The sequence below is a fragment of the Podarcis raffonei genome, chromosome 10 (genome assembly GCF_027172205.1).
Source record: "Podarcis raffonei isolate rPodRaf1 chromosome 10, rPodRaf1.pri, whole genome shotgun sequence".
NCBI classification, from domain to species: domain Eukaryota; kingdom Metazoa; phylum Chordata; class Lepidosauria; order Squamata; family Lacertidae; genus Podarcis; species Podarcis raffonei.
The window spans coordinates 73544107-73559941 of record NC_070611.1 but is presented as its reverse complement, the minus strand read 5'-3'; the positions used below and the strand labels follow the sequence as shown (position 1 = coordinate 73559941).

General features: G+C 49.0%; 1 protein-coding gene across 1 annotated transcript in view; it reads left to right on the top strand.

Annotated features, from left to right (window-relative positions):
• The first annotated feature begins 5046 nt into the window (after positions 1-5046).
• Positions 5047-15835, top strand: part of TYMP (thymidine phosphorylase) — a 29688-nt gene continuing 18899 nt past the window's right edge. The window contains exons 1-6 of the mRNA XM_053405398.1: positions 5047-5292; positions 7477-7679; positions 7888-7986; positions 9746-9875; positions 11748-11866; positions 13162-13324. Coding sequence (XP_053261373.1) covers positions 5175-5292; positions 7477-7679; positions 7888-7986; positions 9746-9875; positions 11748-11866; positions 13162-13324 — 832 coding nt within the window. The 5' untranslated portion in view covers positions 5047-5174. The remainder of the gene's footprint in view (positions 5293-7476; positions 7680-7887; positions 7987-9745; positions 9876-11747; positions 11867-13161; positions 13325-15835) is intronic.

Sequence of the window (15835 nt, the reverse complement as noted above, 5' to 3'; positions counted from 1 at the left end):
ATGACCAGCTTGTGGGAGAGGGAATCTGGGGCTCAGAGAGGCTGAGAGAGCTACAATGGGCCCCAGAAGGTCCTGGTGGGCAGTGCACTTAGGGCTGCGGCAGACTTAAAGCAACACCCTCTCCTTCCGTTGAACTTTGTGACCTCCCCAAATGAGCTGTTATCTCACAGAGGGCTTGCAATAGCTGGGATTGTTGTTGTTTAGTCGTTGAGTTGTGTCCGACTCTTCGTGACCCCGTGGACCAGAGCACGCCAGGCACTCCTGTCTTCCACTGCCTCCCGCAGTTTGGTCAAACTCATCCTGGTACCTTCGAGAACACTGTCCCACCATCATGTCCTCTGTCGTCCCCTTCTCCTTGTGCCCTCCATCTTTCCCAACATCAGGGTCTTTTCCAGTGAGTCTTCTCTTCTCATGAGGTGGCCAAAGTCTTGGAGCCTCAGCTTCAGGATCTGTCCTTCCAGTGAGCACTCAGCACTCAGAGGCTGGGATTAGCCTCTGGGAGAATTTGCCCTCATCAGAACATAAGAAGAGCTTGCTGGATCAGGCCAATGGACCATCATCTAGTTCAGCATCCTGTGTTCACAGTGACAACCTAGAGGCCTGGGGTAAACCCACAAGCAGGGTCCAAGCACAACAGTAACACTCATTCAAAGTGCTGGTACTGACCTTTAAAGCCCTAAACGGCCTCGGCCCAGTAGACCTGAAGAAGCATCTCCACCCCCAACTTCCATCCCAGACACTGAGGTCCAGCGCCGAGGCTCTTCTGGCGGTTCCCTCCCTGTGAGATGTGAGGTTACAGGGAACCAGGCAGAGGGCCTTCTCGGTGGTGGCTCCCTCCCTGTGGAACACCCTCCCATCAGATGTCAAGGAAATAAACAACTATCTGGCTTTTAGAATACAATCCTGGCAGCCATTATTGCATGTGGAAAGACTCTTTTATTATCCTTTGGGCCGTCTGTTGTGAATATACCTAACAAGAAAAACTCTTAAGACACACCTTTCTACTCCCATTTCTGGTCCCAAATCTTGTTTGGGCCTCAAATCTCATTCTGTTCGGACTTTAGCATTTTGCGGTGCAAGGGGAGAACCTGCGGCTGAGTGGACAAGCTTGGCACAGAGCCAGCCACAAGTCACTGACCTGCCTTGGCTGCGTGTGGAACGAGCAGCTTGTTGCTTGAACAAGTAGGTGGGATCAAGTGCAAAGAGCAATCTGTTCAAGAGCCATCATCTCCATGTCCTGGCAGGGGAACGGACTCTTTCAGAAGGTGATGGACTTGCCTTCATTGGGGGTGTTCTAAACAGAGGTCAAATGGCCCGCCACTGAGGATGCTTCAGCTGTGATTCCTGCATTGCTAGATGGTCCTTGGAAGTCCCTTCTGACTCTACAGCTCTATGATTCTAGGCTGTGTGCCTAGTCCTGAATGGGTACCAGGCCTGGAGACCTCAGAGGATGACAGCAGGTCAACAGCCTTGAGGAGGAAGCAGGGCCTTCTGAATCGAGTGATAGGAGGTCAAATGGCCCGCCACTGAGGATGCTTCAGCTGTGGAGCCCTCTGGGCTGACGTCTGGTGAAGAACCTATGGAGGTGGAGCTGCTGGAGAAGGTGGAGTCCCCACCACCCAGTCCTTGAGAGGGTGCCAGAAGCTTCAGGTCGGCGTTGAAGGGCGACTGCACAGCATGCGCCAACAGACCCAGGGTTCTGCACAAGGGAGATACTCACGAGGAAGCAATCCCTGCCAGAATTTGTGACCAGGGTGTGGTTCAGGATGACAGAAGATATATTGTCTGCCTTTCGAGTCTTCTAATTCTTGGAAATGCTACTGAGTCAAGGCGCCCAGGCACTTTTGCCTGAATTCCCCCAGGTTCTAGGTCTTGGACAGTTGTGTCTGGCTTCATCTCTGCTTGGACCTGGACAGATTCACTGTGCTTGACCACGCAGGATTGGATTGGGGTTCATTGGCAAACCCTGCCCTTGCTGGTGAGTACTTCAGGGAAGCATTGTATCCTCAGTGCCTGGAACTTTATCCCTGGGGGTATTCTCTAGAGCAGCGATGTCCAACAGGTCGATCGCAATATACTGGTCGATCCCTGAGTGATCGCTGTCAATTGCGGTCGATTGCGGACTCCCTTCCAACTGCAGGCTCCCTTCTGAGCACTTCCTTCCAATTGCTTGTTGGAAAAAGCATTGTGTCTAAAGTCTCCCCTTCACCTCCGCCCTCGCTCTGCCCGTCTGTTACGTGAAATGGGCGGTCGTTATTGCTAGTTTAGTTTCCTGTATTGCTGCACTCGCCTGTGTTGGTTTTGCGCGTCTTATGACACCCCCTTAAAAAGCTAGGCAACTTTGTCACCCCCCCCACAAAAGCTCAACAACTTTAAAGGTAAAGGTAAAGGTAAAGGGACCCTGACCACTAGGTCCAGTTGTGACTGACTCTGGGGTTGCGGCGCTCATCTCGCTTTACTGGCCGAGGGAGCCGGCGTACAGCTTCCGGGTCATGCAGCCAGCAGGACTAAGCCGCTTCTGGCGAAACAGAGCAGCGCACGGAAATGCCGTTTACCTTCCCACCGGAGCGGTACCTATTTATCTACTTGCACTTTGACGTGCTTTCGAACTGCTAGGTTGGCAGGAGCAGGGACAGAGCAACGGGAGCTCACCCCATCGTGGGGATTCGAACCGCCGACCTTCTGATCGGCAAGTCCTAGGCTCTGTGGTTTAACCCACAGCGCCACCCACGTCCCTTTTGGCCTGTAAAAGCCAATGCCAATTTTCTTAGGACATCACTTTTCTTTACTCCAAGGGGCTGAAGGTGGCAAATATGGTTCTCCTCCTCATTTAAACTCCCAGTGCTGCTGCTCTCACCAGTTTCCTCCCCCCCCCCCACACTCTATAGAATCTACTGGAGTTAAACTCAGGAAACGGACAAGGGGAGCAGTTAGTCATTTCTCACTAGGTTTATACTCTTTCCACTCCTAGCAAAGCAGAGTAAACATAATAGGACACAGGCACGAACTTTCAGGAAGAGACAACAGAACAATAGAAAAGAGGTTTTATAAGAAATTAGTCATCCCAAAGACTAACTTCTCCTCCTCGTAACCTCTGAATAGTGTAAAATCCCTAGATTAGTGGCTCACAAAGTGGGTGGTTCCATCTCCTGGAGGGGGGGGGAGGGGGGAAGTCTGGAGTGTAAGCCAGGCTTTAGAAGAAGAAGAAGAGTTTTGGATTTGATATCCCGCTTTATCACTACCTGAAGGAGTCTCAAAGCGGCTAACATTCTCCTTTCCCTTCCTCCCCCACAACAAACACTCTGTGAGGTGAGTGGGGCTGAGAGACTTCAGAGAAGTGTGACTGGCCCAAGGTCACCCAGCAGCTGCATGTGGAGGAGCGGGGAAGCGAACCCGGTTCACCAGATTACAAGTTCACTGCTCTTAACCACTACACCACAGTGGCTCTCCCAGCTGCACAGAAGCTGGTGGTGGAGAGAACTTGTTGATATTTTGTATTTTTATATTTTTAAATGGTAATAAGAACAAGCAGAGGGGAGGACTGTTGGGGCTCCTGGATGAGGAACAGTGAGAGGGGCAGCAAGCTCATAATAATAATATAATAATTTATTATTTGTACCCCGCCCATCTGGCTGGGTCTCCCCAGCCACTCTGGGCGGCTTCCAACAAAGATTAAAAATACATTAAAATGTCACACATTTATAACTTCCCTGAACAGGGCTGCCTTCAGATGTGTTCTAAATGTCAGGTAGTTGTTTATCTCTTTAACATCTGATAGGAGGGTGTTCCACAGGGTGGGTGCCACTACAGAGAATGCCCTCTGCCTGGTTCCCTGTAGCTTTGCTTCTTGCAGTGAGGGACCCGCCAGAAGGCCCTCGGTGCTGGACCTCCGTGTCCGGGCAGAACGATAGGGGTGGAGATGCTCCCTCAGGTATACTGGGCCGAGGCCGTTTAGGGCTTTAAAGGTCAACACCAACACTTTGAATTGTGCTCGGAAATGTACTGGGAGCCAATGTAGGTCTTTCAAGACCAGTGTTATGTGGTCTCGGCTGCCACTCCCAGTCACCAGTATAGCTCAGTGACCGCCCCGGGCAGCAGAAACCCAGCTATGCCACTGGCAAGAACTTAGGTTTAGCTTGGAAAAGGGAAATTGAGGGGCGATATGAGAGCCATCTTCAAATATCTAAAGGGCTGTCCCATGGAAGATGGAGCATACTTGTTTTCTCCTGCTCTGGAGGGTAGGACTCAAACCAATGACTTCAGGTGACAAGAAAGGAGATCCCGACTAAACGTCAGGAAGAACTTTCTGATGGTAAGAGCTGTTCAACCGTGGAATGGTCTCCCTCTGGAGGTTAGGTGGCCCTCTATCAGCGATTCTGTAGTTGAGATTCCTGTGTTGCAGTGGGTTGGAATAGATGACCACTGGGAGTGATTTCCAGCTCTATGATTCTATGAATCCTTGCAGGACACGTCCAGTATAAGGACTTCTACCAGGGTCTACAATATCCTTTTTGACCCAAGGCAACCAGAACCGGACACAGTACTCCCGATGTGGTTGCACCATAGATTTGAAGAATGGCACTCAGATTTTCAATTCCTTTCCTAATAATCCCTAGCATGGAATTTGCCCTTTTCACAGTTGCCACACAATGGAGAAATGTCTTCATTGAGCTATTCACTACAACCACCTCAAGTCCCTGACAGGAAAGAATGCATAAATAAATAAATTAAATTAAAGCCTAACGCTCTGTCACCAGAGACTAGGGCCCTGCGGGACTTGATATCTTTCCGCAGGGCCTGCAAGACAGAGCTGTTCCGCCTGACCTTCGCTTTGGACTCAGTCTGACCCTTATGTTTCCCTCCCCTTATGGTCTTGATCTATGGGCTATTTTAATATGAGGTTGCATTTAAATTGCATTATAACCTGTATTTTAAATTGTTTCCCCCCCATTATGTTTTTACCTTAATTTTACTGGTGTTAGCCACCCTGAGCCTGGCTCTGGCCAGGAAGGGCGGGGTATAAATAAAATTTATTATTATTATTAGTGAAATTAAGATTTTTAAAATCCTCACTTTACACTTGTTTCCACTGAATTGCATATGCCATTGCATATACCCCTGCAGTTTCTGGACCCACCACCAGCTCTGGCTCTGGAGCCCCCGATTCTGGCAGCATGCTCAGCATCCCAGAAATAATCCGGAAGAAGCGGGATGGGGAGAAGCTGCAGCAGGAGGAGATCTTCTACTTTGTCCAGGCTGTGTCCAGGAAGGCCTTGCAGGAAGGGCAAATTGGTAAGGAAGGTTCTGGGGCTGGGGGGTGGGATTGTGGGTGGGGGAAAGAGGAGGATGCATTCAAGAATGAGGAGGAAACTCTGCAAACAGGCACAGCCAAGGCAACCCTTCCCATGGCTTCCTATGTGGGGAGGGAATTTAGCTAGAACCGCTCTCCAAGAATAATGCTACAGGGTTCAAATGAGGAAGAAGAGAAGAAGAAGAAGAGTTTGGATTTGATATCCTGCCTTTCACTCCCTTTAAGGAGTCTCAAAGCGGCTAACATTCTCCTTTCCCTTCCTCCCCCACAACAAACACTCTGTGAGGTGAGTGGGGCTGAGAGACTTCAGAGAAGTGTGACTGGCCCAAGGTCACCCAGCAGCTGCACGTGGAGGAGCGGAGACGCGAACCCAGTTCCCCAGATTAGGAGACTACAGCTCTTAACCATTACACCACACTGGCTCTCAAAGCAGAGAGACTTAGGCTGTCTTCATAGGGTTTGCTTAACTTACAAGGAGGCCCTAGTGGAAGCAGACTGACATTCCTGCAGCAGAAAACACAACCACTGGTCCTGCCTTCTTGTCTCTCCTTGCTATATTTTGGAAATCTGCATTCAATTTCTGTATCTTTCACTGTCTCCCTCGCATTTTGCTTGCCTTCTCTCCCCCGCTATTTGTAAGGCCTCGTTGGACAGCCACTTTGCTTTCTTGCATGTCCTTTTCATTGGGATGGTTTTCGTTGCTACCTCCTATATAATGTTGCGAGCCTCCATCCATAGTTCTTCAGGCACTCTGTCCACCAAGGAAAGAATTACTTCAAAGGAATTATGGAAACCAAGAGCTGGTTGATTTCATCTTGAGCAGCTGGATAGCATTCTCCTGAAATCTTGCATGCTTTTCCTTATTATATAGTTGCAAGTAGAATATCCAATGATTACTTTAAAACTAAAAAAGGGGAAAAACTACCTAAAACTTGTGCAATCATATCTGTACAAATATCTCTTTTTAGCCATGTCTTTACAAATAAAGCTTTGGGTTAGCAGCCACAACAGAAGACCTTCTTGTGGCCTAGAATAATCACCTTGCTAGTGATCAAAAGAATTGATGCCAAAGAATTGATGCTTTTGAATTGTGGTGCTGGAGGAGACTCTTGAGAGTCCCATGGACTGCAAAAAGATCAAACCTCTCCATTCTGAAGGAAATCAGCCCTGAGTGCTCACTGGAAGGACAGATCCTGAAGCAGAGGCTCCAATACTTTGGCCACCTCATGAGAAGAGAGGACTCCCTGGAAAAGACCCTGATGTTGGGAAAGATGGAGGGCACAAGGAGAAGGGGACGACGGAGGACGAGATGGTGGGACAGTGTTCTCGAAGCTACCAGCATGAGTTTGACCCAACTGTGGGAGGCAGTGGAAGAGAGGAGTGCCTAGCGTGCTCTGGTTCATGGGGTCACAAAGAGTTGGACACGGCTAAACGACGAAACAACAACAACAACAACAACAACAACAACAACAACAACAACAACAAAAGTGATCCAACTCTGCTGTTCTCAGAATCAGAATGGTCAAGGTTCCACAGTATGGGCAGGTTCCTGAAACAATACAAAATATTTTATTATTTATTTATTTATTTATTTATTTATTTATTTATATCCCACCCTCCCCAGCCGAAGCCGGGCTCAGAGCGGCTAACAATAATAAAAATAACACAGTTTACATAAAATGACAATCAATTAATTGAAATGCATTTTAAATTCAATTCAAAATCAAATTAATGACAACCATTGGGCTAGAGTTCTATGTGGATTACCGAAGGAGGGGGTCAGACTGTGCCTTGGCCAAAGGCCTGGTGGAACAGCTCCGTCTTGCAGGCCCTGCGGAAAGATGTCAAGTCCCTCAGGGCCCTGGTCTCTTGGGACAGAGCGTTCCACCAAGTCAGGGCCATGGACGACAAAGCTCTGGCTCTGGTTGAGGCCAGCCTAACTTCCCTGTGGCCCGGGACCTCCAAGATGTTTTATTTGAAGACCGTAAGGTCCTCTGTGGGACATACCAGGAGAGGCGGTCCCATAGGGACGACCTGCACAATCTGCTGACTGAACCAAATCCAGCATGTGTGACATGCCAGGCCATGTCTGTGGATTGTGCTAGACCCTCTCAGAATATCCCTCTGGCTTAAGCACCTAACCCGCATCACCTGTTGTCTTCTAGGAGCGATGCTGATGACCATCCGACTACAGGGCATGGAGCCTGACGAGACTCTGGTGCTGACGCAGGCAATGGCTACATCAGGGAGGGTCCTTGAGTGGCCGGAGAAATGGCAAGGGCTCCTGGTGGACAAGCACTCCACTGGGGGAGTGGGCGACAAAGTCAGCCTTCCTCTGGCACCAGCCTTGGCTGCCTGTGGCTGTAAGGTGAGTTGAGAAGGTTCTTCCAACCTCTCTGGTTCCCGGGCAAAAATTAAAGAGGCCCACAGCCGGTTCTCAAGCCATGATGCTGAACTAGGTCAGACATTAAGCAAACTCCGCTGAGGTTCTTAAAGAAACACCTTCTCCCCTACCCAACTTCCTATACTGCTCACAACCTAAGGCAACCCAGACTTTCCTCTTTTCCTTTCAACAGGTGCCCATGATCAGTGGCCGAGGTCTGGGCCACACCGGAGGCACCCTGGACAAGCTGGAGTCCATACCTAGCTTCATGGTCTGCCAGAGCCCAGAACAGGTGAGGTGTCCTAGGCTGTGATGGAGCCAAAGGGGCTTATGGGGTGTGTGTTGAGGGTATGTGGCTGTCTGTTTGTGTTGGCCGAGAAGAGTAGGCATGGGTGGAGGGAGGAAAAGGCATAACCCAGGGAGACAATGCTAGCAAAAGGGTTTCTGACACTATACAAAGTGTTAGTGCTGACCTTTAAAGCCCTAAACAGCCTCGGTCCAGTATACCTGAAGGAGCGTCTCCACCTCCATTGTTCTGCCCGGACACTGAAGTCCAGTGGGCCTACTGGTGGTTCCCTCACTTCCAGAAGCCAAGTTCCAGGGAACCAGGCAGAGGGCCTTCTCGGTGGTGACACCCGCCCTGTGGAACGCCCTCCCACCAGATGTCAAAGAGAACAACAACTACCAGACTTTTAGAAGACATCTGAAGGCAGCCCTGTTTAGGGAAGCTTTTAATGTTTGCCTGGCGTGCTCTGATCCATGGGGTCACGAAGAGTCGGACACGACTAAATGAATAAACGACAACAGGTTATTGTATTTTAGTGTTCTGTTGGAAGCTGCCCAGAGTGGCTGGGGAAACCCAGCCAGATGGGCGGGATATAAATAATACATCATCATGATCATCATCATCATCATCATTATTATTATTACAGTGGTACCTCGGGTTAAGTACTTAATTTGTTCCAGAGGTCCGTACTTAACCTGAAACTGTTCTTAACCTGAAGCACCACTTTAGCTAATGGGGCCTCCTGCTGCCACCGCGCCGCCGGAGCACGATTTCTGTTCTCATCCTGAAGCAAAGTTCTTAACCCGAGGTACTACTTCTGGGTTAGCAGAGTCTGTAACCTGAAGCGTATGTAACCTGAAGCGTATGTAACCTGAGGTACCACTGTATTATTATTATTATTATTATTATTATTATTATTATTATTATTATTATTATTCTGCTCTCCTAAGAGAGAAGAGAGAAGCAAGAACCTGTTCTAAACTGCAGGAAAGTTCATTTAAGCTGCGCCTGATCTAAATTGGGACTATGGTTGGAGGAGAAACTCAATTCAGTTCAGAGTTGTTGATGAACTTACCTGATTTGCACCGGATTTGAACTGAAGCACAGGGACCCTTTAAAATTTGCTCTAATCCAGATTTTACAATGCAGTTTTGCAGCCGAGTAATTTGCACAGAAATACACATAGTCCAGTGGATCCCCAAGTGGACAGTAGCATTCTCTGGGGAACAGTGGGATTACTTAGGGGGCGCTAAAAGACAAGAGGTTGGCAGGGAGCACTGGAGGTGGTGATTTAAGACTCCTTCTAAGTGACTTTAAGCCAGACATTGGGGAGCTGGGATCAGTCCATGAAGCCCCCACATCACATTAAGAATTTACAGAACAGTGAAGCTCATTCTTGGTAAATGACTATCAGCCATTGAAAAGCTGGCATCAATGGACCAAGCTGATCAGTTTTTGTTGAATCAATTAAACAAAATGGTTTTGATTAAATCTAATAAACAGTTGTAACTGTTTTGAATTTTATTGTATTATCTTCCTTAGTGGGTCATGCAAACCATTATCCTGAATAAAGCTTTTGATAGAGTAGGGTGGGGTGAATTTATGGAACCCAGGAGGCAGTGGTCTGAAAAAGTTTGGAAATCACTGCGCTAGACTTTTCTCCCTCTGTACTAGCTACTTGGCAGCAAAGGGAGGTGGTGGGGTTCCTGGGTGGAGCTGATGACGAGTGGCCCCTGCAGACAGCCTAGGACTTGTTCTCTTGCAGATGAAGCAGATCCTGGAACAGGTTGGTTGCTGCATTGTGGAGCAGAGTTCAGAGCTGGTCCCAGCAGACAAGGCCCTCTATGCCCTGAGAGACGTAACAGCCACAGTGGACAGCTTGCCCCTCATCACAGGTATGGGGTGAGATCCAGTTGCAGGAGAAATCCCGGGTGCTGAGGCCCTGGCTGTGGGCTCCTTCCAATCAGGCAGCAGTTATGTGCCTGTAGCATAACTGACTTCATTATTCTTCATAATTGAAGAATTCCTTACTATTGCCAATACCTGCTCATTACATCTGTGCCATGCCTTTTTCTCCAAAGAACTCAAAGAGGCGTAACATGGCTGTCTCCCTTATTTAACCCAAAGTAGGTATGTTATGCCAAGAAGCAGTGACTGGCCCCCCAGGTCACCCGGTGAGCTTCATGGCCGAGTGGGGGATTTGAACCCAGGTCCTAGTCCAACACTCTGTCACTATGCCACATAGGCAGCTCCCCACATGGTTAACACAGCAGGGGCACAGATGGGCTGGGGGTCCTCAAGTGGGAAGGAGACAGGTATCGCTAGGTTCAAAAGGGCTTTCTGGTGGATTTTGCCAGATCTCAGCAACCACTCTCGGCATGCACCACTCTGGCGAGACAGTCTGTGGGCTGGTAGGGTTTCTATACTGCCCTATACCCGGGGGTCTCAGGGCGGTTCACAGAATACAATCAAGATAGAAAACCACATAGTAATTGGTGTGTTCTCTGGGTCTAGGTTTTGAAATGCATTTATTTATCTTCTCAAGCTAATCATTTTAAATGTGTTTGTGGGATGGGGTGGGTTATTGTTTTGTTTTTATTACGTACTTTGTGGTTTCAGTCTGTGAACCACCCTGAGATCTTGGGATGAAGGGCAGGATACATATTTAAACAGGCAAGCAAGCAAGCAAGCAAGCAAATTGATCATTGGGCCTACCAGTCAAGGCGGAGGAGCTGTGGACTCAGATACACTAGTAAAGAAAAAGCATTTTATACGTGCTATAACACTGTGAAGGGACGCGGGTGGCGCTGTGGGTTAAAGCCTCAGCGCCTAGGACTTGACGATCGAAAGGTCGGCGGTTCGAATCCCCGCAGCGGGGTGCGCTCCCGTTGCTCGGTCCCAGCGCCTGCCAACCTAGCAGTTCGAAAGCACCCCCGGGTGCAAGTAGATAAATAGGGACCGCTTACTAGCGGGAAGGTAAACGGCGTTCCGTGTGCGGCTCTGGCTCGCCAGAGCAGCGATGTCACGCTGGCCACGTGACCCGGAAGTGTTTGCGGACAGTGCTGGCCCCCCGGCCTATAGAGTGAGATGGGCGCACAACCCTAGAGTCTGGCAAGACTGGCCCGTACGGGCAGGGGTACCTTTACCTTTATAACACTGTGATGCCAGATGGCGCTGTGGAGTCCCATCTTTCGCCAATGTGATTTCCCATAATGAAGTTTACAATGTGTTTTATTGAAACCTTTTTTTGATTTGTACTGTACAAACTATCCTGCTCTGTAGGAGGTTGGAATAGATCAGGGGTCAGCAAACTTTTTCAGCAGGGGGCTGGTCCACTGTCCCTCAGACCTTGTGGGGAGCCGGACTATATTTTGGGGGAAAAATAAATATTGAACAAATTCCTATGCCCCACAAATAACCCAGAGATGCATTTTAAATAAAAGGACACATTCTGGTCATGTAAAAACACACTGGTTCCCGGACTGTCTGCAGGCCGGATTGAGAAGGCGATTGGGCTGGATCTGGCCCCCGGGCCTTACAGTAGTTTGCTTACCCATGGAATAGATGATGCTTTGGGACCAATCCTACCGCACCCCCCAGGAGATGGTATTGCCCACTTTGGGAAACACTAGCCTAGATGAACCCAACACTTTTTAATTTTGTGAATAAAAGCCAATAGCACTTCATGTCTCGAGTCCGCTTCCTGACCTGCGGATGTACCTGCATTCCTGACAGCCCCTTGACACTGCCTCTCTCTTGCCTCACAGGTTCCATCCTGAGCAAGAAGGCTGCGGAGAACATCTCTGCCCTGGTTCTGGATGTGAAGTTTGGCAGCGCAGCCCTTTACCCCACTCTGGAGAGTGCCCAGCAGCTGGCTGAGAGCCTGGTGAGTCCTCAGAGAAGGGCCATTGGCTTCTGGAGGCTTTCAACTCCTTCAGGGAGGAGAGGGCTATTGAGGGGCTACCAGCCAGGATGGCTTTGCCCTGCTGCCATAGTCGGGGGGCAGCAGTGCTTCTGAATCCCAGTTGCTCTTGAATCCTGCTTATGGGCTGGCCACAGGCATCTGGTCAGCCACCATGAGAACAACAGGATGCTGGTCTAGATGGGCCATTGGCCTGATCCAGGAAGCCCTCCTTGTGTTCTGCTTCTTGGGATGGGGATTTGGAGACCGAATGTTCTCCTTAAATCCTTCCAGCGGCAGACAAAGATGATGGACTATGCGGAATTAGCCAAGCTGACCAGTAGAATCCAGAACCAAGGCAACCGAAAGTTTCAAAGAGACTGGAGTAAATTTATTGGGTATATGAATAATTATTGTAAAAATGGGAAGACACTGTTGTTGTTGTTGTTTAGTCGTGTCCGACTCTTCATGACCCCATGGACCAGAGCACGCCAGGTACTCCTGTCTTCCACTGCCCCCCGCAGTTTGGTCAGACTCATGCTGCTAGCTTCGAGAACACTGTCCCACCATCTTGTCCTCTGTCGTCCCCTTCTCCTTGTGCCCTCCATCTTTCCCAACATCAGGGTCTTTTCCAGGGAGTCTTCTCTTCTCATAAGGTCTTGGAGCCTCTGCTTCAGGATCTGTCCTTCCAGTGAGCACTCAGGGCTGATTTCCTTCAGAATGGAGAGGTCTGATCTTCTTGCAGTCCATGGGACTCTCAAGAGTCTCCTCCAGCACCAGAATTCAAAAGCATCCATTCTTCGGCAATCAGCACTAGTGGGATTGAAATAAATCCTGCAATGAAATTTAAAACATTTCTAGACCAAAGAGACAGAGTTGACTATAAGGACATAAAAGTCAGAAGTGGAGGTTTTAAAGTGCAATATAAAGTCTTGAAAACAAAAAAAACCAGTTGAAGAGATGGAGGGAAGCCACGAGCTCAGCAGAGCAAAGAGCATTTTTATATGCTATTGTAATCATCATCCCACAGAGTGGGAGTGTTGGGAGGGGGCACGGAGTGCTCGGTTCCGAATATAAGCCGCACCTTAACTTTCCACAGTAGGAACTTAGAAAAAAAGTGCGGTTTATATTCAGGCCAATACGGTACTAATAATAACACTTTAAACTTGGCCTGGAAGCAAATCGGCAACAAATGCAGTTCTCTGAGCACAAACATAGACATTCATTCACTCACTCATTCATTCATTCTCTCTCTCTCTCTCTCTCTCTCTCTGTCAAAGGTGTCTGTTGGGACCCAGCTAGGGATAAGCACATCAGCGGTGCTCAGCAAGATGGACGGACCTTTGGGGTTTCGAGTGGGTCACTCCTTGGAGGTCCTTGAATCCTTGGAGTGCTTGGAAGGACAAGGACCCAGGGATCTCCGTGAGCTGGTGACCACGCTAGGTCTGCATTGGGGGGGGGCACCTGAGTGGCAACGTAAAACGTTTCAGTGTGTTGTGTGTGAGAGGAAGGGAGGGAGGGAAGGAAGCAACAAACCCCAAGGCCCACTTGCTGCGGTGAGGTCCAGTGGCACCCACAAGGGCCCCGACTCCCAGGGGGTTTTCTCAACCAGCACCCACAAGTCCACTCTGGACTTTAAGAAGGCCAATTTCCAAAAGCTGAAGGAGCTGCTGGGTGTGATCCCGTGGTCAGAAATACTCATTGAGAAGGGAGTCGATGAAGGATGGGAGTTTCTAAAAGGAGAAATATTGAAGCCCCCAAAGCAGACTGTCATGTTACGAAAAAGGAGCAATGCAGAAGCGAGCTCCAGGTGGCTGGGATGCAAAACAGGATGTTGACGTTATGGGACTGTACCGTGGGAACCAGGGACAGTCTAATCTGTGCACTGAGCGCCGGATGTTAGCTCAGAGTGGCACATGACCCTGTACTGGAAGTACATGGGAGGAGTTATTCTCTCTCTGCAGTTGGGATGAGAGAGTACAGACATGATTTCTCTGTACTGCTGGAAAGACAGGAATAAAGGCATGTAAATATATTTCTGTCTGTCTCTATCCCCTCCCTAGCAATGGGAGGGGGAGGAGTGGTGTGTTCTTCTTCACGTTGGGAAGAATCGCCGATTGGAGACCTCCCCTGGTCTTGCTGGGAGTCGCTGGATTCAAGCCAGGCACCTGGAGGGTGGCCAATTCCTCTGGACTTCGCTGGTTTTGTTGGCTTGAATCAACATGTCAGGGGTCTGCTTTCAGGGAAGGGGGGAGAGACAGGAATGTACAGACAGCCTCCTCTGTTGAGCAGCTGCACTTTGTCAGAGTCTGGGGACGGGGAGCCTTCAGGAGACACGGACGACGAGAGAAAGGGGGGCGGGCGATGCAAAGGCTCAGTCAGGCTGAGGGGAGCCAAGACACCGCTCCCAGGGAAGTGGATGTGCCTCTTCCATCGCATAGTTTTCGCCAGGGAATTTCACGTAAGGAAAAGAGGAGAGGGGAGTTTCCCAGGCTTTTCTGCTGGAGGGCAAACAGGAAGAAGACACTTCCGGAATCTGCTAGCGATTAAGGCAGAGATGGTTTTTGGACTTCTGCACTGTACATAAGTTTTTGCACTCAATAAATCTTGTAAAGACAGGCCAGAGTCCTGGCTGTTATCTTCGTGAGCAACCACACCCTCCCCTCACACAGACAATACCAACAAGAAAGAAAAGTGGGAGACATCTAAGGAAACTGGTGTGGCTGCATAAGGACCTTACAGATGAACTGAGAGTTAAGAAGGGCATGTATAAGAAACGGAAGAAAGGGGAAATCACAAAGGAGAAGTAGAAACGAGTAGCCAACAGTTGCAGGAGGAAAACCAGGCTGGCTCAAGCTCAGAATGAGCTCAGGCTTGCAAGAGAGGTTAATAATAATAATAATAATAATAAAGGGTTGTGGGGTTTTTTGCTATGTTCGAAGTAAGAGGAAGAGCAAGCAAGTGGTAGATCCTTTGCGTGGGGAAGACGGAGAAATGCTATTGGGTGACAGAGAAAAGGTGGAACTACTCAACACCTACTTTGCCTCTGTCTTCACCCAAAAAGAAAGTGATGCCCAACTTGGTGATAACAGAATAAATTATGCAAGGAGGGAAAAGAGGTAATAAGGAAACATCTAGCTACTTTAAATGAATTCAGATCTCCAGGGCTTGATGAACTGCATCCAAGGGTACTAAAGGAGCTTGGGGATATAATATCAGAGCCTTTGTCTTTGACCTTGACAGATTGGAGAACTGGGCAGAAGCTCACACAATGAATTTCAATAGGGACAAATGTCAGGTTCTGCACTTAGGCAGGAAGAACCAGATGCACAAATACATGATGGGGGACATCTGGCTTACTAGCAGGACATGTGACAAGGATCTGGGGGTCTTGGTGGACCACAAGCTGAACATGAGTCCACAGTGTGATGCAGCAGCAAAAAAGGCCAATTTTATTCTCGGCTACATCAACAGAAGTCTAGTGTCCAGATCAAGGGAAGTCATAGTCCCACTCTATTCTGCTTTGGTCAGACCACACCTGGAATACGGTGTCCAGTTCTGGGCACCACAATTTAAGAAGGAAGTTGACAAGCTGGCAGGTGTGCAGAGGAGGGCGACCAAGATGATCAAGGGTCTGGAAACTAAGCCTGATGAGGAACGGTTGAAGGAGCTGGATATGTTTAACCTGGAAAAGAGGAGACTGAGAGGAGATATGAGAGCCATCTTCAAATATCTTAAGGGCTGTCACATTGAGGAGGGGAGCATGCTTGTTTTCTCTTCCTCTGGAGGGTAGGATTGTGAAGTAATGAGGGGAGTCTGGTATGAGGAGATTTCACCCCTCCCATATCCAAGAATCTCCGGAGGATCCAGGACAAGGGCATCCTTCAAGCAAGGGACCATTAGACACGGATACGGAACCACCGACAAAAGAGGAACAACAACTGGGAGCTGTAG